The 25,185-nt window shown below is 38.8% G+C and overlaps 1 protein-coding gene across 1 annotated transcript in view; it reads right to left on the bottom strand.

Moving 5' to 3' along the window:
* Positions 1-6,051: 6,051 nt before the first annotated feature.
* The window catches only part of lpcat2 (lysophosphatidylcholine acyltransferase 2), a 69,975-nt gene continuing 50,841 nt past the window's right edge, over positions 6,052-25,185 (bottom strand). Inside the window, exons 9-14 of the mRNA XM_060837730.1 lie at positions 18,378-18,460; positions 17,618-17,743; positions 14,293-14,446; positions 12,480-12,578; positions 11,176-11,317; positions 6,052-6,508 (exon numbers count right to left, since the gene is read on the bottom strand). Coding sequence (XP_060693713.1) covers positions 6,321-6,508; positions 11,176-11,317; positions 12,480-12,578; positions 14,293-14,446; positions 17,618-17,743; positions 18,378-18,460 — 792 coding nt within the window. The 3' untranslated portion in view covers positions 6,052-6,320. The remainder of the gene's footprint in view (positions 6,509-11,175; positions 11,318-12,479; positions 12,579-14,292; positions 14,447-17,617; positions 17,744-18,377; positions 18,461-25,185) is intronic.

Raw genomic sequence — 25,185 nt, 5'->3', positions numbered from 1 at the left:
TCTTTCCAATCCAGTAGTATCTTTCCAGAATGCAGTGAAGTTTGGAACATAACAATTAATGCATCTATTGCCTTCTCCTTTAATACCCTATGGTACATGCCATCAGTGCCAGGATTTATCTGCATTTAATTTCATCACTTTACTTAAAACTTTCTCCCTAACTATAATAATTTCACCAACATCCTCTGTAGCAACTGCAGTTTTTGGGAAGAAATGATCTGCCTCAGTGAGACAAAATATTGGTTTAGTGCCTCTGCAATTCTGAGTTTTTCATTATTGCTTCACTATTTTAGTCCTTGAAAGGACCAACACTTAATTTCATCACTAACTTTCTTCTCAGACACTTGACCTACCCTTGAGAAATAAGGCAAGGCAGGTTACTGAGGTGTCAGTGGGGGAGCACTTTGGGGCCAGCGACCATAATTCTATTAGTTTTAAAATAGTGATGAAAAAGGATAGATCAGATCTAAAAGCTGAAGTTCTAAATTGGATGTAGGTTAATTTTGACAGTTTTAGGCAAGAACTTTCAAAAGCTGACTGGGGACAGCTGTTTGCAGGTAGAGGTACGGCTGGAAAATATGAAGCTTTCAGGAATGAGATAACGAGAGTCCAGTGATGTATATTCCTGTTAGAGTGAAAGGTGAGGCTGGTAGGTGTAGGGAAAGCTGGATGACTAAAGAAATTGAGGGTTTGGTTAAGAAAATGAAGGAAGCATATGTCAGGTATTGACAAGATAGATTGAATGAATCCTTAGAAAAGTATAAATGCAGTAGGAATATACTTAAGAGAGACATCAGGAGGGCAAGAAGGGGACATGAGATAGCTTTAGCAAATAGAGTTCAGGATAATCCAAAGGGTTTTTACAAATACATTGAGGACAAAAGGGTAACTACGGAGAGAATAGGGCACTTCAAAGATCAGCAAGGCAGCCATTGTATGGAGCTGCAGGAGATATTAAATTAGTATTTTGCATCAGTGTTTACTGTGGGAAAGGGCATGGAAAACAGAATATAGAGAAATAGATTGTCACATCTTGAAAAATGTCTATATTACAGAGGAGGAAGAGCTGGATGTCTTGAAACACATAAAAGTGGATAAATCCCCAGGACCTGATCAGGTGTACCCTAGAACTCTGTGGGAAGCTAGGAAAGTGATTTCTGGGCATCTTGCTGAGATATTTGTATCATCGATAGTCACAAGTGAGGTGGCGGAAGACTGGAGGTTGGCTAACGTGGTGCCACTGCTTAAGAAAGGTGGTAAGGAAAAGCTAGGGAACTAGAGACCAGTGAGCCTGATGTCAGTAGTGGGCAAGTTGTTGGAGGGAATCCTGAGGGAGAGGGTGTACATGCATTTGGAAAGGCAAGGACTGATTAGGGATAGTCAACATGGCTTTGTACGTGGGAAATCATGTCTCACAAACTTGTTTGAGTATTTTGAAGAAGTAACAAGGAGGATTGATGAGGGCAGAGCATTAGATGTGATCTATATGGACTTCAGTAAGACTTTCAACAAGGTTCCCATGGGAGACGGGTTAGCAAGGTTAGATCTCATGGATTACAGGGAGAACTAGCCATTTGGATGCAGAACTGGCTCAACGTTAGAAGACAGAGGGTGGTGGTGGACTATTGTTTTTCAGACTGGAGGCCTGTGACCATTGGAGTGCCACAAGGATTGGCGCTGAGTTCACTACTTTTTGTCATTTATATAAATGATTTGGATATGGGCATAAGAGGTATAGTTAGTAAGTTTGCAAATGATACCAAAATTGGAGGGTGCAGTGGAAAGCAAAGAAAGTTACCTCAGATTATAAGAGGATCTTGATTAGATGCCAAAGGGCCGAGAAGTGGCGGATGGAGTTTATTTAGATAAATGCAAAATGCTGCATTTTGGGAAAGCAAATCTTAGCAGGACTTAGACACATAATGGTAAGGTGTTTGGAAATGCTGCTGAACAAAGAGACCTTGGAATGCAGGCCCTTGAAAGTGGAGTCACAGGTAGATAGGATAGTGAAGACGTTTGGTACACTTTCCTTTATTGGTCAGAGTAATGAGTACAGGGACTGGGAGGTCATGTTGTGGCTGTATGGGACATTGGTTAGGTCGCTTTTGGAATATTGCGTGCAATTCTGGTCTCCTTCCTATTGGAAAGATGTTCGGAAACTTGAAAGGTTCAGAAAAGATTTACAAAGATGTTGCCAGGGTTGGAGGATTTGAGCTATAAGGAGATGTTGAATAGGCTGGAGCTGTTCTCCCTGGAGCATCAGAGGCTGAGGGGTAACCTTATAGAGGTTTATAAAATCATATAAGGGGCATGGATAGGATAAATAGACGATGTCTCTTCCCTGGGGTGGGGGAGTCCAGAACTACAGGGCATAGGTTTAGAGTGAGAGGGGAAAGCTATAAAAGATACCTAAGGGGCACCTTTTTCACGCAGAGGGTGGTATGTGTATGGAAGGAGCTGCCAAAGGAAGTGGTGGAGGCTAGTACAATCGCAACATTTAAAAGGCATCTGGATGGGTATATGAATAGGAAGAGTTTGGAGGGATATGGGCTGGGTGCTGGCAGGTGAGACTAGATTGGGTTGAGATATCTGGTCAGCATGGACCAGTTGGATCAAAGAGTCTGTTTCCATGCTATACATTTCTATGACTTTCTTACTCTAAGCTTTGGTACCAGTGCTTATGTTCCCTGCTACTTTCCTTTTATAGTTTATCTTAGCACTTTTGATTTTCTTGTAACCTTTTGCTAACCGTTGAACTTTGTTTAAAGTTCTCGCAATCTTCCAGAGTGACATTAATATTGTTGAAGTACCTATTTGAGACAGCTCAGGGAATCCGTAATGGACTTGACCTGTAAGCCTCTCTTACTGTGTCTCAAATATCATACTCTGTGTAATCTGGAATATAAAACTCTTACAGACATTTTAGTTTAAATTATTACCTTTATTTACCAATGGCATCAATGTTACACAATAACATTGATCCTTACAAGCCAGGCTTGAGTTAAGGTTCTAAAACCATTAGCAGAGTAGTGGTGCCAGCTCTTACCCCAAGGGCTCTCTCAGGCTACTCCCCTTAGTGCTGTAAACAAGCTCTCTTCAAACAGAAATATGTATTAAAATTACAAAAACGCCACATGTCCTTAATCAGATAATCAGCAATAAAGTGGCAAATTTTGCAGAGCAATAGAAACTCATTAACAAGTCTGTGTATACCTGACTGATTAAGCGACATACACATCAAAGTGGGAAACCTTGATCCAGTCAGGTCCCAAATGGCTGATTGTTTTGCCTAGATAACCTTCCCTTTTAACAATTCATTATAATGAGGAACTAGTCTAAACTATGTGGAAAGGTCATGAGGTAACCTCGCTCAGCTAACATGTCCAGTATCATAGTCCTACAAAATGGCTTTTTCTTTTAAAATCATTTTGGATTCCCAGAATGCAAATTAAATTCATAACATTCCTGGATCTCAAGCTCCACGGAAGAACACACAAACATTCAATCCATGACAAGTCAGTGTTCACTCAACTCAGACCACAAAGAGTTCATCTTTCTACCAGCTTCTGTCTTGTCTGTCTGTCTCTCTCTCTCTCGGTGTCCCCTGAACCCTTCAGTCAGTAAATGTAATTTACAGAAGAATGTTTTCTCCCACTCACTCACACATGAATATCTTTCAACTTCTTTACTATGTCAGTTTCAGCCTTCATTTGTTTTAGACTATAAGGATAATGAGACATTCACATTCCAGAACAGTCAAGGTGAGGGAGCTGAGCCTTTTAAATTCAAATCTGTTCAGTGCTATACATGAAAACGTATCAGGATTGTTCGGTTATGTACATATTCCACTCAGCTTATTAAATTACAAGATCTTTTCCTATTAAGTATGAATTTTGTTAAAAGTCTTTGATATATAAACAGAAATTTAGTTACCCGACACCCTACAGTGAAATTATGTGCAGTCTTCCAGCCCCTGGCATGAGGCTGGCATAACATTCCACAAATGTTATCACCTTATTTACACAGATCCACTGACACTAACAGATGTCCCCAATTCTTTTGAACAAATGACCCCCACCTCTACCCCCTGCCCCCGTGGTCAAGCGCTTTCCCACATCTCCTGTAGCAAATGTGTCACATGTAAGGCCACAAGCTTTCTCAATATGGTATGCCCTCATTTTTGTCTTTGTTATTACTGACATCCTTGTTAAGTCATCCAGCCATACAATCATAACAATCTATAGCATGGAAACATTCATTCCAACTTGTCCATGCCCACCCGATATCCTAATTTAATCTCATCATAATTTTTCATCCTTTTTACAATTCCGCTTCTTCTTAGCAATGTACTTTAACATAGAAATATTTATCATCTCCCTAAGCATTTACCATTGCTCTTAAACTATCTTGTCCTTTAATATCTTTTCCCAGTCAATGAGGGCTAACTCCTCCTTCAGGCCTGAATAATTACTTTTTCCCAATGTTAAAACTCTAGTAAGCAACTCTGTGTCCACTCTTTTAATCTGAACTTGAAACTCTACTATGATCAATCCTTCTTCATTACATAATACCAAATCTAAAGTAGCCAGTTCTCTAAAGCAATCCCTCATACACTCCATGAATCTTTCCTCAAGGACACCCTAGCCAAAGCTATGTTATGACCCCCTCTTGCCGTCCTGATTTCCCTCTTAAGTATACTCCTACTGCATTTATACTCTTCTAAGGATTCATTCGATTTATCTTGTTGATACTTGTCATATGCTTCCTTCTTTTTCTAAACCAAACCTTCAATTTCTTTAGTCATCCAGCATTCCTCATACCTACCATCCTTACCTTTCACTCTAACAGGAATATACTCTCTCTGGACTCTTGTTATCTCATTTCTGAAGGTTTCCCAGTTAACGTACACGTTACAATTACCCTTATTATTGTTGTGCTCTTCATTATATCCTGGTTTATACTATGCCCTAATTTGGAAGTACTGTTCAGGGGCTTGTAAATTACTCCGAGCAAGGGATTTTTTTTCCTTGCTTTTATTTCCACCCAGGTTGACTCAACATTTTGGTCCCAAATGCCAATATAATTTCTTAATACATCCTTGATAGCATCGTTAACCAATAAGACAACTTCACTCCGTGCTTCTTCTTGTCTGTCTTTTTGGAATACTGAGTCCCATTGGACATCTGACTCCAAGTCCTGATTTTCCTGAAATCACATTTCATTTAACCTGACCAGGTCGTACTATTTATCTCTACACGTGCCACCAGCTTCTCCACTTATTCCGAATACTGCATACATTTAGCTACACTGTTTTTAAATAAGATCTATTAATTTGTCTTTCTCAGAAAGAAGTGGGAGAACTTAATCGCTAATCATTACCCTAACAGTGAATTGGTTTAGCTCAGTTGGCTGGGTTTTTGGTTTACAGAGCAGTGTGATGCTAACAGTGTGGGTTCAGTTCCCATCACCGTTTGAGGTTACCATGAAGTGGTTGAGAGGGTATGCATTCATGTCCATTTCATTATCCGCTCTCCTTCTCAACCTCTTCCCTCGCCTAAAGATCTGGTGACCCTCAGGTTAAATCACCAACAGTCACTTCTCTCTAATGAGAGAGCAGCCCTATGGCGTGGTAAGACTATGGTGACACAACATTAGCCCTAACATCTGATGAGAATCTGATCTTTTGACTCTCGACCCATTAGGCTTACCCACCCTACCATCTTTTCATCTCTTTTGGGACCAGAAAGACACACTCAATAGCTCAGGAAGAGACAAGTTCAAATATTTTCATGGGTTCCTTGATAACAAAGCCTTCAAGTTGCCACAGCCCTGGACTTCGGAATTCCTCTGAAAATTGTTCTTTTACCTCTCAATGTCCAAGGTTTTTCAATACCCAATTTTATGGCCAAACATTTCATCATCATTTCGAGTCTCTTTTTTCCTGCCATATCATTCATTTATTTCTCTTATGAGAAGTATCTTGGCTTTTTAAAAATGCTAAGATAACTATATAAATGCATGTTGCCGTTGTCATGAATGAAAATACACAAATAAATTTTGATTGATTTTTAATTTTTTTTAAAAAGCTGGAAAAAATGAAAATGACCAAACTATATTTTGAGTTTTTTTATGAGCAGTTACAATAAAAAAGTTGAATATTATTTACAGGATGAAGCATCATAAAAATGACAGACAATATATATTTACACCATAATAAAAGAACAGCGAGCAGATCTTACAACAGGAAGATCTGAATCCTGTTTGGACCTCAAAGATATTTTGGTAATTTCTATTCACAACATAAAACAAGCAATTTGAACTCAGTCAGCCTTCTTGTCTGAGCTACTCAAACTTTCTTCAGCGGTGTTAGCTGACTGTGCCTTTTTAAGTGTTTCCTCATCATCACTGTCATCTTTTGTCTGCAATACTTTGTACCGCTGAAGTTCAAGGTAGGTGGTAAACAACTTGGCGTACTCTGGATGCGCCAGAGCAAATTCACGGAATATTTCTAGGAATGAAAAGAAATGCTTCATCAGAATTCATTTCTCATACTTCAGACTTCCATTTTTATGTTTCCCCTGAAGGTGTTTCACAACATTTCATTTCAAGAAATTGCAAAATGTTAGAGACCAATAATGCTACTGTTGCTGCATTGCCTCATGTGAATCGTGCCACTAAGACAGGGCGTCTTCAACAAAAAGGAGAAATAAAGAAACCTGATTGTAGCCAGCAACTCCAAATGTATAATTCAACATCCTTGAAACTCATGTCCAGAAAGAGCTGTTTCTAAAACATGACGGTGGAATGGTCAAACCAACAAAATGATGGGACATTCCTGGAGGTCTTGGATAACATGATTTCTTCAGAACAATTCCTTCAAGGCATCAACTCTGAACAGGAACACTACTATACCTTAAATTGGGTGGGTCGGGGGCATCAAAGATTGGTGACAATATCTCCAAGCAGAGGGTGAGAAATGATTTCTGATATGAATGTGAAGAGCCCAACTAAATCCATGAACACTGCCAAATGGACTCTCCAGTACAGCTATACCTCACTTAATACTCTTATCACATTCCTAAGAAATGGCAGGCTTAATAAAAATGTTCTAAATGAAAATCACTTCCTTGTTTACAAAAAAAATGTAAAGGCTGACTTTTAATAATTAAAGTAAAACATGTATTGACTGACTTGATTGTAATTGATCCAAACATGTTTTTTCTACTTATTACCTAACTAACTAATACTCTTATTACTTACTATTTTTTCCTGTTTACTGCTCACTTACTACCTCCTGCAACGTACTTATGCTTGCTCTCTCTCTCTCCCATACCTCTCACTCCCTCCCACCATCTCTCTCATTCTTGCTCACCACATCTCTTGGCTCCCTCACAATTGCTGTCCCTTCCACCCACTTGCTGCTCCTTTCAACACTGTGATAAAGGGCTCAGGAGAGGTGGCAAGTGAGATAGCAAGAATGGCAGACACAGAAGCAGTGAGAGCATCAGACAGCATGAAGACATCCAGCAGGAAATGTGGGAAGTATTTGGAAACAAGGTGTTCAGAAGAGGCAGCAAGTAGGTTAGCAGAGATGACATATGGGGACCAGTGAGGGACTAGGGAGAGACGAGCACTCAATTGGAAATTTATTTAATTAATGGTACATTCCACTCTTAGTATGGCACATTAAAAAACCTGAAAAAATTCAACCTTGTTGAATGAGGTGTAACTAGGTTTTTAAAATATAATAATTACTTAAAAATAACTAACTTTATACGAGTGAAATGGCAGCTATTTTGACAACCTTCCTCACAACTAGTTTGCTTTAAGCATCGTTCCATACCAGCCTCTTTCATCAGTCAAGGCTACCAGAGTGTTTGAGAGGGTATTCATTCATGTCCATTTCATTACCTGCTCTTCTGCAGCCCTCACCCGCATCTGTCAGACTCAGAACCCTGGTAGGATTTACTTTGTACTCCCTGGGCATCTCACCAAGCAGTCTACGAAGGAAATCATTCTCCGACAATTCTGCAATCTCTAGCATGCAATTACCAAAGATTTCTTCTTTCCCTCTTTCAACATTCCATAAGAAGCTTCACCTTGTGATACCCTGGAAAACTCCTGTATCACCTGCCCTTGTACCCCCACCCTTTTTGAAGTCCAAGATTACAAACATTCGTTCTAGGTGAAGCATTAATTTACTTGCATTTGCTGCACACAAGAGCATCTCCTCTACTTTGGCAAGACCAATACAAACTTCTGACTGCTTTGCAGACATTGCCATTCATCTACAAGCATGAGGGATTGAGGACTGCAGTTGCTGGAGATCAGAGTCGAAGGGTGTGGTGCTGGAAAAGCACAGCCGGTCAAGCAGCATCGGAGAAGCAGGAGAATCGATGTTTAGGGCATAAGCCCTTCCTGACCTACAAGCATGACCCAAGCTTCTGGATAGTTGCCATTCAAACTCCCTATCAAACGCTCACTGACATACGTGTCCTTGGCCTCCCACTATTTTAATAAAGCTCAATGCATCTTTAAGGTTGAGCATCACACTTCTTGGCTGTCCACTTTCCAGCCTTCCAAGCATAAGAATAAGTTCAATACCTTCAGATCAGAGCCCCACTTCTAATTTTGCATTTGGATGACAGCTATTGGTGACAATTCTGCTTGTCTCATTTTCATCTCCTCTCGACACATCTGTTCATCTTAATTGTCCCATTTTTTGCTGAACACTCTCATCCTCTTTGACATTTAATTTTCCTTGCTTTCTAGCTGATCACAGGTCTCTTCTCTTTCGTTCTTTTTTCCACATTCATCTTTGCTTAAAGTTCTGATGAGGGTCAGTGACATAACCAGGATAGTATCTGAATAGGTCGAGTGGTAGAAGAGTATGTTGCGAGTTTAAGCAGTGGGTGAGTTGAGGCAAGTGTTCGTAAGGTTAATTCTATGGCACCAGGATTAGACAGTCTGAGTGATAGCAAGGATCTGGCTTCAGAAACGTTGCTCAAGGTCAAATAGGATGCTAAGGTAACAGTAATATGGTTGGATCGGAGAGGGCAGTCATAGAATCATAAGGAGTAAGTGACTAGGGAATGAAATTTGGCAAAGAGAAAATGGCTTTAGTTTTCCCAATATCTAACTAAGAGAAATGTTGTTGATCCGGTATTGGATCTGGAAAAGCAGCATGATAACAAAGACAGTGGAGGAGTTCAGAGAGATGATCATAGAGCCATACAGCACAGAAACAAACTCTTTGGTCCAACCAGCCCAGTGCCGAACATAATCCCAAACTAAACTAGTCCCACTTGCCAGCATCTGACTCACATCCCTCTAAGCCTTTCCTATTCATGTACCTATCCAAATGTCTTTTAAATGTTGTAACTGTACCTGCATCTACCACTTCCTCTGGCAGTGCATCCCACATACGAACCACCCTGTGTGTTAGAAACATGCCCCTTAGGTTAAAAATCTTTTTCCCCTCACCTTAAAAATATGCCCCCGCTATTCACTTGTTTCTTTTCTGAACCCTATCCAATTTAATAAATCGTTCCTCTTGAATAGCGACCAGAACAGTACTCCAAAAGTGGCTGGTTTTAGTTCTGAACCCAGACAGATTGATTAACTACAGTTAGGGAAAAGCTTTTCAACTCCACCATGCTGCTGGATGGGATTTTACACAATCGACAGAGGTTCATCAGCAAGGCTTCCATGGTCATCATTAGACTATTAATCCCAGGCTTATGAACGGAGTTTTAAATTCCACCAACTGCCAACTGATGGGCTTTCAATCTACGTTCCCAGAGCATTAGTTTAGCCCTCTGGATTACTCGTCCAGTGACATTACCACTACAGCACTGCCTTCCCTGATCATTGCACATCAAAGGGATTCAAGAAGACCTTTTCTGATGAAGGGAAGAAAGTTAGTGGTTAAAAGGATGACCCTGGAACAATCAGCAGTTTTGGCATAAAACAGCAGAACCCCATTGTGCTTCAAGAAAAATACCGTGGATGCTATAAATCTGAAATTAGAACAAAATATTCAGCAGGCCTTTAACCAAGATGAAAGACAATTGACCTGAATGTTTATTCCCAATCCAGAGATATTGCAAGAGCTGTTGAGTATCTGCACTTTGGTTTTACAAACCAGTTAGTGCAGGGGTGGGGAACCTGCGGCCTTAAGCCTTCTACGCCATTGTGTGTGGCTTTTTGAATGAAATCAAATTTTGCAGAACAAGTCTTTTATTTTTTATTAATATGTTTTTTTCGTCCTTTATTATTTTTATTTTAATCTTAAAATGAATGTATTTAAAGTACCAGAGAGTAAAAGAAAATTCAACGAAATCATCCTCACAGACTGGCCGCCACAATTAAAACATTGGTAAGTCATAAGGGCTATTTTGACACCTGCTATGCTCATGATTTAGTTATAATGCGACTCTAGTTAGATTTTTACAAAATAATGTGAATTTTGAAGAATATATAATTGAAGTTTCTTGGATGCGGCCTTATTAGATTACAACTAACATAATGCGGCCTTCCAACGTGAAAAGGTTCCCCACCTCTGAGTTAGTGCTTAATGCGTCCAGTCAGATCTAGTAATGAACACCTCACCCAGTTGCTCATTACAAACATTCAAATTTGCATTTCAGTGACTTAATGAAGGGAAATCAACAAATCAGAGACTTTAAATGTTTTATTGGCAGCAAGAGATTCCAAATAGAGGCAAGGGTGTAATTTTGAAAAATGGATAGCTCAAGGATTTTGGAAAATGGAGAGCCAAATCTGGACCATTGTAATTTGCTTGACAGTGTGTAGCAGGGTGGTGGAGGATGTGAATAGAAGTTTTTTTTTTCCCAGGCACAGATACAGAAGATGCAAGGATTTAGCTTTCACGGAACTTGCTTCTAATCACTATTCAGTACCATATTACATATACACACCGGTTAAAGACAGAACAACTAATGGTTGTAATGATTCTCTAATGTTTACTCATTGATCTTGAAAGGATATACAAATGACAATCAATGAGGAGCAGTGGTCCCTTACTCCCATCTTTACAAGGTGAAAAAAAAAATCAGAGGGGAGATTATTAAAACTACTTTTTAAAAATGTTTTTGCAATTCCATTAACTGCAGAGAAGATGTGACTTGAAATTGCATAACTAAATTTACTCACCGTATGAGATCTTTCCTGCACCTTCCACGTCGATATCAGAGAATAATGTGGAAACATCAAGATCATGCACACCCAAAGAGGATCTCAGGAGAGCAGCAAACTCCTCTTCACTTATATATCCATCTTTATCCAAGTCAAATAACTGCACAGGCAGAGAGAGAATCAACATAAAATATTTGTATATTATTTATTAAATACTATAGTTTGATCAAGTAACTTTACTCAATGTAAAAGACAAAACATTATGAAAAATTTGCAAATGTTTGGAAAATAGCATGACTTTCTTGATACCCAAACTATTTGCCAACTTCTTAAATTTTAAAGTCAAAGTCAACTCTCTTCAAATAATAAATACTCTTTCTCATCCTTGATTGACTTAAATTTGTTGATGGTTTAAGCACAGACAGCTAATTTATAGATACAGATTCTTTGTATCAAGAAACTAACTGATTCAAAAGCAATTAGGTAAAAAGTTCCACACTCAGTCACTGTAATGGCAGGGACGCCGACTTCCTTTTTACATCATGGGATCCTAACAATTTTATGTTTCACAGCACCAGCTAAAAAAGAAGCAAGAAAGTTCTGGGATGGCCAGAGGAAAGAAATGGAATCTGGTGTCAGGTACAGATTTTGGGAAAGACTTGCAGCAAGCATATGAGAACATTTTCACATAGCAAGTGGTAATAATCTAGAAGTTGCTGCCCATGAGAATGGTGGAAGTAGTTAATAATTTCAAAGGAACATTGAACGGGCACTTCAAAGAAATAATCTGGCAGGATTCGATAGGTTGAATAGCTCCCTTCAGTGCCATAAGTGACTATTTCTTGTTCTCACATCCACGGATCAGCAGCTGTCACATTATTCAATAGAGAATTAATCAAGGTTCTCAAACTAATCCAGCTCCAGGATGATAAAATAGACTATGAAGAAGACAGACAAACTCTTGGCACTAACAGATTGTTCAGCCAGCCTAAAGGTTGTTTTCTTGTCTTTTGTTGTTCTTATATTTCACTAACAGGAGGAATGATGGAGTAAATGCCCCCCAAATCAAAAGCATCTTAAAAGGAAGACAAGCATTTCATTTTCCCCACAGAACAGCTTAATGATAGTGAGATCCTAAACCAGGAAAAATGGCAAGTAATTACTTTTAACAGTTTACTTCAAGGATATGTTAACTCTCCGTTCAGTTACTTTAACATCAAATGTAAGCATATATAAATGTTTCATTCAATTTGGAAAACACACAGGAGATAGCAAAATCAACAGCTCAAACTCTCCTTGTGGCAATATTTTACTATTTTTACCTTAAATGCAAACTGAATAGTTTCCTCTGTGTTGGCAGGACTACAAAGAACCACCAAACCAATTATATATTCTCTGAAGTCAATGGTGCCATCGCCATTCTAAGAAGACAAAACATCAGTTGGTTATCTTTATATCAATCTTCACTACAACTGTTTGTTAAACTTCAAGTAACTTTAAGAGGCAATTAAATGGATATTTCAATGACAAACTTGCAAGGCTATTGGACAGTGCAAGGGAGTGGGAATGATTAGAATGATCTGCAGGGAACTGGCATGGACTCAGTGGGTTGAATAACTACTTCCTGTTCTCACATCCACTAATCAACAGCTATCACATCATTTTACACAACTACGAGTAACTCACAAGGAGCTGCACAATATATTGATGAGGTAACAAAAAGAATCAGTGACGGCAAAGCTGTTGATGTGATTTACATGGATTTCCAGAAGGCTTTTAATCCAGGGCCGCACAATAGACCTATTAGGAAAATTATAGATCATGGGTTGGTGGAAGGTTGGAGATCCCCAGGGGGTCAGTATTTGGACCCTTGTTTGTCCTGACCTATATTAATGATCTGCTTTTCATGTGCAGGAACAATTGCTAAGTTTGCAGATGACATTAAATTTGGAAGAATTGTAAACTGTAAGGAGAACATGTGGAACTCCAAAAGATCATTGACAAATTGGTGTAGAGGGCATACAGGTGGCAAATGAGGTTCAATGCAAAGAAGTGTGAGGTACTACACTTTGGTCAGAAGAATATTGAAAGACAACATAAAATAGAGGGAACAATTCTAAAGAGGGTGCAGGAACAGAAGGGCCTGGGTATTTATCTGCATTGATCATTGAGGATGGCAAGACAGGTGGAGAGAGCAGTCACAGAAGTGTACAGAGCTCTCAAATCTATTATTAGGGAGGTTTACCATTAGAGTACAAGAGCAGGGAGGTGATTTGAACTTATACAATACACTGGTTAGATCTCAGGCTGAGTATTATGTATTGTGTAAACACCGTCTGAGTGTGAGATGGAAAACAGTGCAGACAGTGCTAAAGCAATTTACAAGAATAGTTCCAGCAATGAGAAATTTCAGTTGAGGATAGATTAAAGAAATTGGGACTGTTCGCCTTGGAGAGAAAACGGAGAGGAGATTTGTTTAGGTTTTTGGAATCATGAGTGAGCTGGATAGAGTAGATAGGAAAAAGTTGTTCATCCTCGTAAAGGAAAGGTAAAGAAAAGGAGGGCATAGATTTAAAGTGATGTGCAAATGAAGCAAGAGTGAAGTGAGTAAAAACATTTTCACACAGCAAGTAGTTAGTACATGGACTGCATGCTTGGAATTGTGGTGGAGGCAAGTTCAATTGAGGCATTTAAGAGGGCTTTGGATGATTATTTGATAGAAATGGTGTGCAAAGATATGTTGAAAAGGCAGGAGTTTAGCACAAGTTAATGAACAGGGCCAGTGAGCCTCCTTCAATGCAGTAACAATTCTGTGATTTGTTATTTCTGTGAAATTGTGTTTGAAACTATAGTATTGCATTGAAAACCTGATATAATATTACTTTAAGTGCTCAATTTAGAAATAATTTTTCATCTGGACTGAATCAAATCGAAAATTCCATTTCTAGATTTACCCCTGCGGCAAACAGTAACTTGGCTCATGGCTAAAATTGCTCAATTACTCAATCATGGATAAAATTCTTCAAACATATTGAATTCTGACAAAAAATGTGGGGAAATTTGTATTTCTTCCTTCCTGAATATACATTTCCCTATGAAAAATTTTGCTTTGAATAAAATATATAAATAACCTACCCGATCAAAAAGAGAAAACACATCCCTAAGTGGAGGTGTAATTGGCAGTTTCAAGTGATTGGCAAATTCTTCAATACCAATCCTTCCACCCTTGGACACACTGGCAATTGCGGCAAAATTGTCCAGTTGGCTCCTTACATTGTCCCAGTTTAAACTGTAAGAATAAACCAAGTAATTGGAAATAGTTCCACGTTTGCTAGTTTAATTACATACTTTTTAACTAAAACTTCCCACTTTCGATAAAAGCTGGGTTGGTTTATCACTGGTAACGTTCTTACTTGAGGAATTATTATATCACATGCAATAGGTAGATAAAATGGAAAGAGAGAATGAAATTAAAATTTACTACAAGTTCTGTCTCTGAAATTTTATGTTTTCTATTGACAACTACAAGATGGTTAGGAGGCCAAATTCAAAATGCTTCCACAAAATAATCCAGAGCAAAACCTGGGGATTGATTTACATTTTAATAATCATTATTTGATTGAAGAACACATAACAGAAAACCTGACAAGAACCGATCCAGAAAACAAACCAATCAATGCTGAAATGGAAAACTGATCTTGACGTGCAAAATAAACCGGTGTTACTGTGGAAAATCAGATTTACATAGAATACGATATATAAATAAACAAAATAGTCATGTCAGCCATGACTCAATTGGCAGTGCTCTTGTCTTGGAGTTAAAAGGTTCTGGATTCAAAATCCAGACCACATCAGAACTTGAACGTACAAATCAAAGCTGCAAATTTTTTTTATGCAGGGAAAGGTTATTGGAACAATCACTATTCAGCTTCAGATTACTAACCCTAGCCAGATCCTACCATTTAAATTATATTCTAAGTAATTAGAACATTTGGTGATGGGTTTAGTGTATGATATTCATACGGATCAATAAATTTTAAAAGGTTGAATTTTCCATCCACTGTTGGAAAGAATCAATTCAGGATTTCATTGCAAGACATTTTCTATAATGAATAAACTAAAATAAACTGATGCTATACATTGCTTCAGCAATTAAAACACATTACAGTACATCTTAATTTTATGCCAAGCTCTCCATACGTATATAACATCAAAAGTTAAGTTTCAACTTCCTAGCTTTCCAGTAGTTTTCCTTCTCCCTGCCACATCAGGGTGAATCTTTCAGCATCCTTTGAAAGTTAACCCATTATTTGAGTATCTCCAAAACAGCTCCTAGCAGCTAAATCTATTCTGGAGATTTCTTTCCGAATGTCTTGTATCTTCAAACAGAGAACTAGCACTAAACAGCTAATAGCTGAACAAAAATAATGTCTTGCCCACTGCTATTCACAGCAGCAGTAGCAGCAGCAGCAATTCCCCTTTCCATTTCTCCAGGTACAGGGTTGTGTTCAGAAAACCTTCTTTTGTAACAAGGTAAGAAAACTTCACTTGATTTTCTACAGATTTTGCTCACAGGTCACATGGGTCCATCTATGGGCATTAGTGATTTAGTGACCATACCATCTGTCCAGGTCATTTTGTTCTACCTCAAATTAAAAGATGCACTTTAATATGTGTTATGAAGTGTTGGCATTTGTAACAATAGTGCATGGTCATGATTTGATCATGGTTGTATAATGTTTTATTTGTTGTTTAATTCATTAAAGCTCCAGCAGGATAGCTGCAAGGAGGTTACAATATTCTTTCTCTGCATTTGGTGCATTAAATGGAAACTGGTTCTCTTTGAATGCGTTTCTAAAGATAACCATTTGATTTTTTTTCTTAAACTCATCAACTGACTTTCAAAACAGCTCACTATACCAAACAACCGCTTGTCCATAACTGGTCTTCTTGGCCACCAGTTTCGGCTGAAAACCAGCCATGACAGAGTAGTCACCGAGCTGATTTTATTCTTCCTGCTTACAGGTTCAAAGACAAAAAGATTCATAAGATCTAACAGGTGATCTTGCAGCCACCTGCTTACCAGTCTCTGACTTCTCTAAACTTTTCTGGAGGAGAGGGAAATATTGAATGGTTCACCTACTGATGGGTTCATTGGGGCTAAAAGTGGACAATTAATGGTCACTCAGGGGCCATGTTCTGTTTCCATCTGTACCTTAATCATGACGGGGAGATCAATGATATGCAGGAAGCTCAGCAACTTGAGCTCGATTGATTGGCTTTGGACCAGTGAGGAATGGGGTGGGAACCTCCTTTACAGATCTATTGGTCCATCAGAGGCACACCCTCACACAGAGTCACATCACCTCTTAAGTTCCTTCCAACATCTTCAACTAAGAGTTCCTACCCTTCTCAATGGGGTATCTCCTCAGAGTTAATGCTTCAAGTCCAATGTCATCTTCTGAACTGCCCTGCTGAATGCTAAAGAGGAATCATTTGACTTGAAGCATCAACTCTATTTCTCTCTCTGTAGGTGCTGCCACACCAACTGAGTTTCTCCAGCGCTAAGCTTCTGAAACAAAAAGCACAAAGTCAGACTTCTTGTACTTCCCAGTTTTGTATGTGGATTTGCACAAAATGCTTCTGTTGCACAACCACATTAAATGAAGATGTGTGCAAATAAAGATGCATAATTTCAGCTGAGAATCTGCATTCAGCAGCCATTTGCACCACTACTGAGATTTATTTATATATTATTCCTGCCCTGCTTGTTTCTTTTGGGCTTCTTTCTGAGAGGAAATCAGTACTAAAAACAAAGACAAATGTTTTGGCGCCTGCTAATTTTAATTGGAAGTGCGGCAAGAAATTAATGAGCAAATTAATATTTTTCCAGCAATTTATGATTTTGTAGCAAATTAATAAGACTGAGTTTTTCTTCAAGTCTTCCTTAAGTTGAAGCAATTAAAATTTGTACCTTGAAGAAGAAAACAGTTTGAAAAAGAAAGCTTTGCAGCACTGTGAAAAAAGAAAACTGAAGCCTATAGGTTAGGACATTGGAATACAAAGAGTCAGACTAATCAAATACCAGGTTAGAAAGCTGCAAATACCTTACAAAAGGCATTTTCAGAATGCTTTAATAATGAAGATGCATACGTCTTCCATTTGGATATGAAAAAAAATCAAAGCGGTTAGTCCCTATCTTTCTCTTTATAAGAGCATTGAGGAGATATTTAAAATGCTTAACCTTTGATCACCAGCAGAGGTCAGTGCCTTTCAAAGTGCATCAGATACAGCAAAAGGCTGATTTGACACTGTTTTGAGATACACTTGTAGTCATTTGATCCAACTAATTTTGGAAAAAATGCATTTGACATCTAAGTATTTATTCTATCATTTAAATATTCAAACTTTCAGCCAAAAACAAGATTTAAAACTATTCCATATAGTCAGATTAGCATACTTGAGCTTTTTGTTAATTTTGGTAAACTCCACCAGGCCAGCTTCCATGGGCAAAGTCAGTTCACCGGCTGAAATCATCAGTCTGCAATCTTCAAACGTGTGATCCGTAACTGGCACATCCAAAGCTCTACAAAAATGACAAAATACATCAAAGCAGACATTTTGCTATGACCAAAATAAATCACATTATGTAGCTTCAAATAACTGCAGATGCTGGAATCTGTACAAAAAACAACAAAAGGAGATCACAGCCGGTCAGACAGCATCCATGGAGAGACAGCAAGCTAATGTTTCAAGTCTAGATGACTCTTCGTCAGAGCTGACAACAGAGTTGCCCAGCTCTGACGAAGAGTCATTTAAACTCGAAACATGAGCTTGATCTCTCTCCAAGGATACTGTCTGATCTGCTGTGAGCTCCAGCATTTGTTTTCGGTAAATTGTGACATTAATTGAACAATACTCAAGTTATTTATATTAGCAAGTCATATTTAATAGCCAATTTATTTTGCCAGCATAATAGATGTGTATTAATGATATTCTATTAAATTCTCAAATTGTTACAAAAAGCCATCCCCGAAATGTGATAATAGGAGTGAAGTGGAGTAATTATTGAAAACAATTAATCTTTTTTGTCATCTTATAGCTTTCTATTTACAAACAAAGTGAAATGATCAGTTTGACAAGGAATTTTGTAAATGAAAATAAAAAAATCTACAAAATCTTTTATGCAAAACAAATAAAACTTGTTTCAAGTTACTTACATGGCCATAACACTACGAACTCTATTACCATAGAGGAGAGGATCACATTTTTCTTCTTCACTTGGTACATACACAGGCAAAAACTGAAATTGTTAAGTAAAATTTTATTACCACAGTTTTATTCAATTCACACAGAGGTATGAAATATCTAAAGCACAAAAATGAAGAAGCTAACTAGCAACATTAAAACAAACCAAATCTGTTTCACTTTATGCCAATTATTCACAACACCAACACAGAAATGGCTGGTAAGGTTACATTATGTAAAACTGACATGAAAACTACAAACCAAACTATTGAATGAACCTTAATCAGCTTGACTTCACAGTCTTTGAGAAAATGCTAGAATCCATTAATAAGGAAGACAACAATAGGATTTAGAAAAATTTAACACAATCAAAAGCGACATTTTGTGAAAGTTAAATCATGTTTGACAAATTTGCTGGAGTTTTTTGAGGATAACGAGCAGAGTTGATAAAAAGAGAATCAATACATGTCATGTATTCGGACTGCCAGAAAGCATTTCACAAGGTTCCTCTTAAAAGATATCAGATAACCAAGGGGCAAAATGGGAGAAAAGGTCAAAGATTCGTCTCTATCATGAGTGAAAAGTATTTGACAAACTAATGGGACTGAAGGCAGACAAGTTCTCAGGACCTGACGGCCTACATCTAAAGATTTAAAAGGAAGTGGCTGTGGATGCAAAGATGTGAGGGTTGGGCGGGATGCATTTTTGAAATATTCCAGAACTCACTGGATTCTGGAAATTTCCAATGAATTGGAAAATTGCCAATATGATGCCCCTCTTTCAAGAAAGGAGGGAGCCCAGAAAGCAGGAAAGTATAGGCAAGTCAGCTTAGCATTTGTCTTTGGAACAAATGCCATTAAAGAAGAAATAGCAGGACATTTAGGTGAGCTTAATGCAACCAAAATCAACATGGTTTTGTGAAGAGAAATAATGTTTGACAGATTTGCTAGAGTTTTTTGAGGATATAACAAGCAGAGTTGATAACGGGAAACCAGCAAATGTAATATATTGCATTTCCAGAAGGATTTCAATAAGGTGTCGCAGAAAAGGTTTTTGCACAAGATAAGAGCTCATGCTACTGGGGATAATGTATCTGCTTGAAGTGAGGATTGTTTAACACACAGAAGTTAGAATTGCGATTGATGGGTATTTTCAGCTTGGGAAGATGTGGACTGCCACCAGGATCTTAGAAGCTCAATTATTTACTATCAATATTAAGACTTGGAGGAGAGGGCAGCGTAATATATCCAAACTTGCCAATGAAATAAAAATAAATAGATGGAAGGGCATGTTGTGGTGAGGACATGGAGAATCTGCAAGGTAAGAAAGGTCAGTTGAGTGAACAAGCAAAAGCCTGGTAGATGAAGTTTATTGCAGGAAAGTGAGGTGATGCATTTTTTGATATGAAGAATGAAAAGGCAGACAACGATTTAAGTGAAGAGAGTGTCCAGGAAAATGCTGTACAGAGGGTTCTGAGTGTTCTTGTGCATGAAACATAAGATGTTTGCACGCAGGTACAGCAATTATTTAAGATGACAAATGGACGTTTGACCTTTATTGCGATGAGATTGGAGGGTTATAACTGTATAGGGTGGTGATGGTGAGACTATGCCAAGTGTACAGTTTTGGTCCCTAATTTGAGAAAGATAAACTGACTGAGGGAAATTCAAGAAATTCACTAAACTAATTCCTAGAATAAAGGAGTTGACTTATTGAGAATGGCTAAGCAGGTTATGTCTTTAAAAATTAGAATTTCGAAGAATGAGGGGCAATCTTTTTGAAACACATAAGGTTCTTAGGGAACTTGACAAGGTAGATTTTGTGACTTCTACTAGTGGTGGAATTGCATGAAAGATAATTTCTTATTGAGATGGCCATTACCGGGCACTTTAGTGATCCAAACATTACTAGCCACTAGTCTGCTCAAGCCTGGGTCGTGCTGCATTTGGTCATGGATTATTTCAATATCTGATGGTGCCAAACATTGTGAAATCATCAGCGAACATCTCCACTTCTAACTTTGTGATGTAGGATGGTCATTGATGAAACAGTTGAAAATGTTTGGACTTAAGACACTACACTCAGGAACTTCTGTACAGATATTTTGGAGCTCAGATAACTGATCTCCAACAAATACAAATATTTTCCTTCGTGCTGGTGGTTATTCCAATCAGTAGAAAGTTTTCTACCTGATCCCCCCCGACTCCAGATTTTTTAGTGCTCTTTGACAGCATACTTGATCAAATGCAACTTTGATGTCAAGGGCAGTCACTCTCAATGCACTTCTGGAGTTCAACTTTTTTATCCAAGTTTGAAGCAAGTCTGTAATGAGGTCAGGAGCCAAGTGGCCCTGGCTGAACCCAAACTGAATGTTAGTGAAGCAGGTTATTGCGAGGCAAGCTCTGCATGATAGCACTGTTGATGATCCCTTTTATCACTTAAATTGACAATAATTGGCAGGTTGCAATATACTATATTTTGTACAAGACATGCCAGGGCAATTTCCCACATTGCCAGGTAGATGCCAGTGTCACAGCTGCATTGGAACAGCCTAGCCAGGGGAGGGGCAAGTTCTGGAGCACAAGTCTTCAGCATAAATGCTGGTGTATTGTCAGGGACCATAGCCTTTGCAATTTCTTTTAGCTATTTCTTGATATTACATGGGTAACATGAAGTGCTGAATTTTGGAAAGGCCTTTCACAGTAGGACTTATACACTTAATGGTAAGATCCTGGGGAATGTTGCTGAACAAAGAGACCTTGGAATGCAGGTTCATAGTTCCTTGAAAGTGGAGTTGCAAGTAGATAAGAGAGTGAAGGCGGCATTTGATATGAATGTCTTCATTGGTTAGGGCATTGAGTATAGCAGATGGGAGGTCATGTTGCAGCTGTACAAGACATTGGTTGGGCTACTATTGGAATACCTGCTTTAGGAAGAATGTTGTAAAACTTGAAACGTTTCAGAAAAGATTTACAAGGATGTCACCAGGATTTGGAGGATTTGAGCTACAGGGAGAGGCTGAAAAGGCTGAGGTTATTTTCCCTGGAGCTTCAGAGCTGGAGGGGTGACCTTATAGAGATTTAGAAAATCATGAGGTGCACAGATAGGATATATAGACAAGGTCTTTTCCCTAGGGTGCAGGAGACCAAAACTAGAAGGCATATGTTTAAGGTGAGAAAGGAATGATTTAAAAGGGACCTTTTAAATCGCAACGCTTTCAAGCAGAGGGTGGTGCATGTACGGGAATCAACTGCCAGAGAAAGTGGTAGAGGCTGGTACAATCACAACAATTAAAAGGCATCTGGATGGGTATATGAATAGAAAGGGTTTAGAGGCATATCGGCCACATTTAATTTAGAATATCTAGTCAGCATGAATGAGCTGCACTAAAAGGTCTGTTTCTGTGTTATATATATCTATGGCTGAATCAAACTGGTTGAAGATTGGCATCAGTGATGCTGGGTTCTTCTAGAAGTTCGAGATAGTGAGGACTGCAGATGCTGGAGATTTTCAGAGTAGATGAAGTGCGGCATTGGAAAAACCACAGCAGGTCAAGCAGCATCTGAGGAGGAGAGTTGACATTTTGGGCAGGACCCTTCATCAGGACTGGCCAAAACATCAACTCTCTTGCTTCTCAGATACTACTTGACCTGCTGTGCCTTTTTCCAGTACCCCACTCTAACTTTTGTAAGTTGCCAAGCTAAATCAGACACATAGCATTTCTGGTTGAAGATTGTTGCAAATGCTTCAGCATTATCCTTTCTAATAATGGTTTAGGTTTCTCCATTATTGAGGATGGGGACATGTGTAGAGGTCTTCTTCCAGTGAGTTATTTAATTGTTCACCAACGCTCACAACTGGATCTAGTAGGACTGCAGAGTTTGACCAGGTCCATTGATTCTGGAATCAATTTGCTTGATTTGTCATTTGCTGTTTACACTGACAGGCGTGCAAATAGACCAATGCTGTTGCTTTAACTACTCATTTTTGCATCTGGTGTTGGTCTCTGCACACCCTCTTGCACTCTTCATTGAACCAAGGGGACAATCCTGATCAATCATAATAGTATTGGCAAAGAGGGGAATATGCCAGGTCATGAGAACTGTACAGTGGTCACCCCTACTGATACAGACATGAGTAGATGTATCTATGGCATGAAGAGAAGCAAAAGGTTAAGCATTATTTTTGTCTCCAGTTGGTTGCTTCACTCTGTGCCACAGACTCTATCTAGCAACAATGTCCTTTTAGTCTTGACCAGCTTAGTCAGTAATATAGCTGCAGAGTCATTCTTGATGGTAGACATTGAAATCCCCTCACACACAGCACATTCTGCACCTTTGTCACCCACAGTACTTTGTTCAAGTGCTGTTCAACATGGAGAAGTACTGATTATCGGTTGTTGGGGGGGGGGGGGGGGGGGGGGGGGTGTGATACAAGTATATTTGTATAAAGTACAAGATCAGAATAGCTAAAGTGAACTGAGAAAATAGGTCAACAGGTAAGAAAGCAGAGAAACAGTGGAAGACAATGAGATATTGCAAACCTCTCAGCCATATTTCACTGGGAAAACATGATTGAGAGAAGGATGTGCCATCCCTGGTTGACTAATAAAATTAAAGATAGCATCAAACTGAAAGAAAGCATCCTTCACTGTAAAGATTAGTGGTGAGTTAGAAAATTGTTAATTTATAAAATCTGTAAAAAAAAAAGCACTATTTAAAAAGGAGGAAACTTTAACTATGACAAAAGTCAAACTCAAATTTCTAAACGGATAGCAATAAGCATCTCCACAAGGATAATAGGCAACAGGGAGTTTAGTTTATTCTCCTCCTCTTTTGTTTGTAAATTATGATACTGAATTACTTTTAAAACATCATTTCTGTTTCTTTGCCATCTTAAAAGAGGCATGACTGGTTTCCCCAAAGCCTCTGCTTATGAAGCCCATTTTTTAAATGATCTGAAGCAAACTAATCCTAGGGTTTTAAAAGGATAGTTTATTCAGTGTCCAAACCCAGGGCTAAATTTTCAGCATGCATATAGGCATAAACACACAAGGAAGAAAAATAAAACAAAGGAAAAGTCATGATTCCAAACAAATGAAGAGAAAGATTCTTGTGTGTCAGAGTCCAGCAGGTCAATACCCAGTGAAAGGTTCTTATAGTTGGCTGTTCAGGCAGTTTAGGAACTAGTTCAGCTTTTTGTCCAGATTTCCTTCGAAAATGAGACTTCAAGAGAAGTCAAAAGTAGAGGTAGACTTTGGTTAGGCCTCAAGTGCCCTTTTGTCTATTTCAACTTTTGTTTTTTAAAAAAGGTCTCAATAGAGAGTTAGAGTTGTACACTTAAATCTAGTTTTAAAATATGTCATGTGATAAGAGTTTCTGAAATGGGGCATTTTACTCCTTCAACCATTGTGTGGTGGGAGATAATTGTGGGGCTGGTAGCACCATTTCAATCATAATAAGTTTCAATGTTTTCCCTTTGTACAAAATTAGGAAGGGTAGACACTGTCTGTTGCTCCTTTGGGTTTTATTGCAACACTTAAAGTGGAAGAGTAAAATTATAGAGGGATGATGATTTGGATCTTTCTAGGTAATTGCTGGAAATTTCTAAAAGCAATCAAGTTGCCCAGTCTATGCCTGATAGTGGCTATTTTATGCTTGAATCAATTTTATAAAATAAACGAGAGTACAATTGCAAAATTTAAAAAAATTGAGATTTCTTTGCATGTCTTGCAGGTATAATATTCTAACGGCTATCAGGAAGAAAATTAATTCTATATCATTTTTAAAAAGGATTTTCTTGAAGAATTTTTTAAAAATCTACACATGCATTCGGGAATTAATTCCTGACAGTTAAACATATAACTAGCAGGAGAATATCTTTCTCTGTTGAATTCTGTGGGTTCATACTCAAAACAGGATGCTGTGTCAACCAATGTTCTTTTTTTTTTCTGTAGCTTTTAAGGCTGTAAGAACCAACTCCAATCTAACAATGTCATGTTGATGCTTTGCACTTCAGAAATTATCAAAAGCCTCATGGCTTGCACACTTAGTAGGGTGGTTTGCAAATTTTGTAAAAACTTCTGGGCACACTTCTTTTCACATTCTGAAATTTTGTTTTATTTGCACTGTGGTTTAACAGGGCATCCAGGTACAAACAAGGACTGCAGATGCTGGAAACCAAAGTCTAGATTAGAGCAGTGCTGAAAAAGCACAGCAGGTTAGGCAGCATCTGAGGAGCAGGAAAATCGCATAAACCACATCATCTGAAGACACTTCTGTCACCTCCAAACAGACCCCACCACCAGGGATATATTTCCCTCCCCACCCCTTTCCGCAAAGACCGTTCCCTCCGTGACTACCTGGTCAGGTCCACGACCCCCCAAAACCCACCCACCCACCCTGGCACCCTCCCCTGCCACCGCAGGAATTGCAAAACCTGCGCCCACACCTTCTCCTTCACCTCCATCCAAGGTCCCAAAGGAGCCTTCCACATCCACCAATGTCATTTATTATATCCGTTGCTCCTGATGCAGTCTTCTCTCCATTTGGGAGACTGGACACCTCCTAGCAGAGCGCTTTAGGGAACATCTCTGGGACATCCGCACCAATCAACCGCACTGCCGTGTGGCCCAATATTTCAACTCCCTCTCCCACTCTGCCGAGGACATGCAGGTCCTGGGCCTCCTCCACTGCCGCTCCCTCACCACCCGATGCCTGGAGGAAGAACGCTTCATCTTCTGCCTTAGAACACAGACATCCTGCTCATCAGGCAGGGGTA

This window comes from Hemiscyllium ocellatum, chromosome 17 (assembly GCF_020745735.1).
Source record: "Hemiscyllium ocellatum isolate sHemOce1 chromosome 17, sHemOce1.pat.X.cur, whole genome shotgun sequence".
Taxonomy (NCBI): domain Eukaryota; kingdom Metazoa; phylum Chordata; class Chondrichthyes; order Orectolobiformes; family Hemiscylliidae; genus Hemiscyllium; species Hemiscyllium ocellatum.
This window is presented reverse-complemented; position numbering and strand designations above follow the sequence as displayed.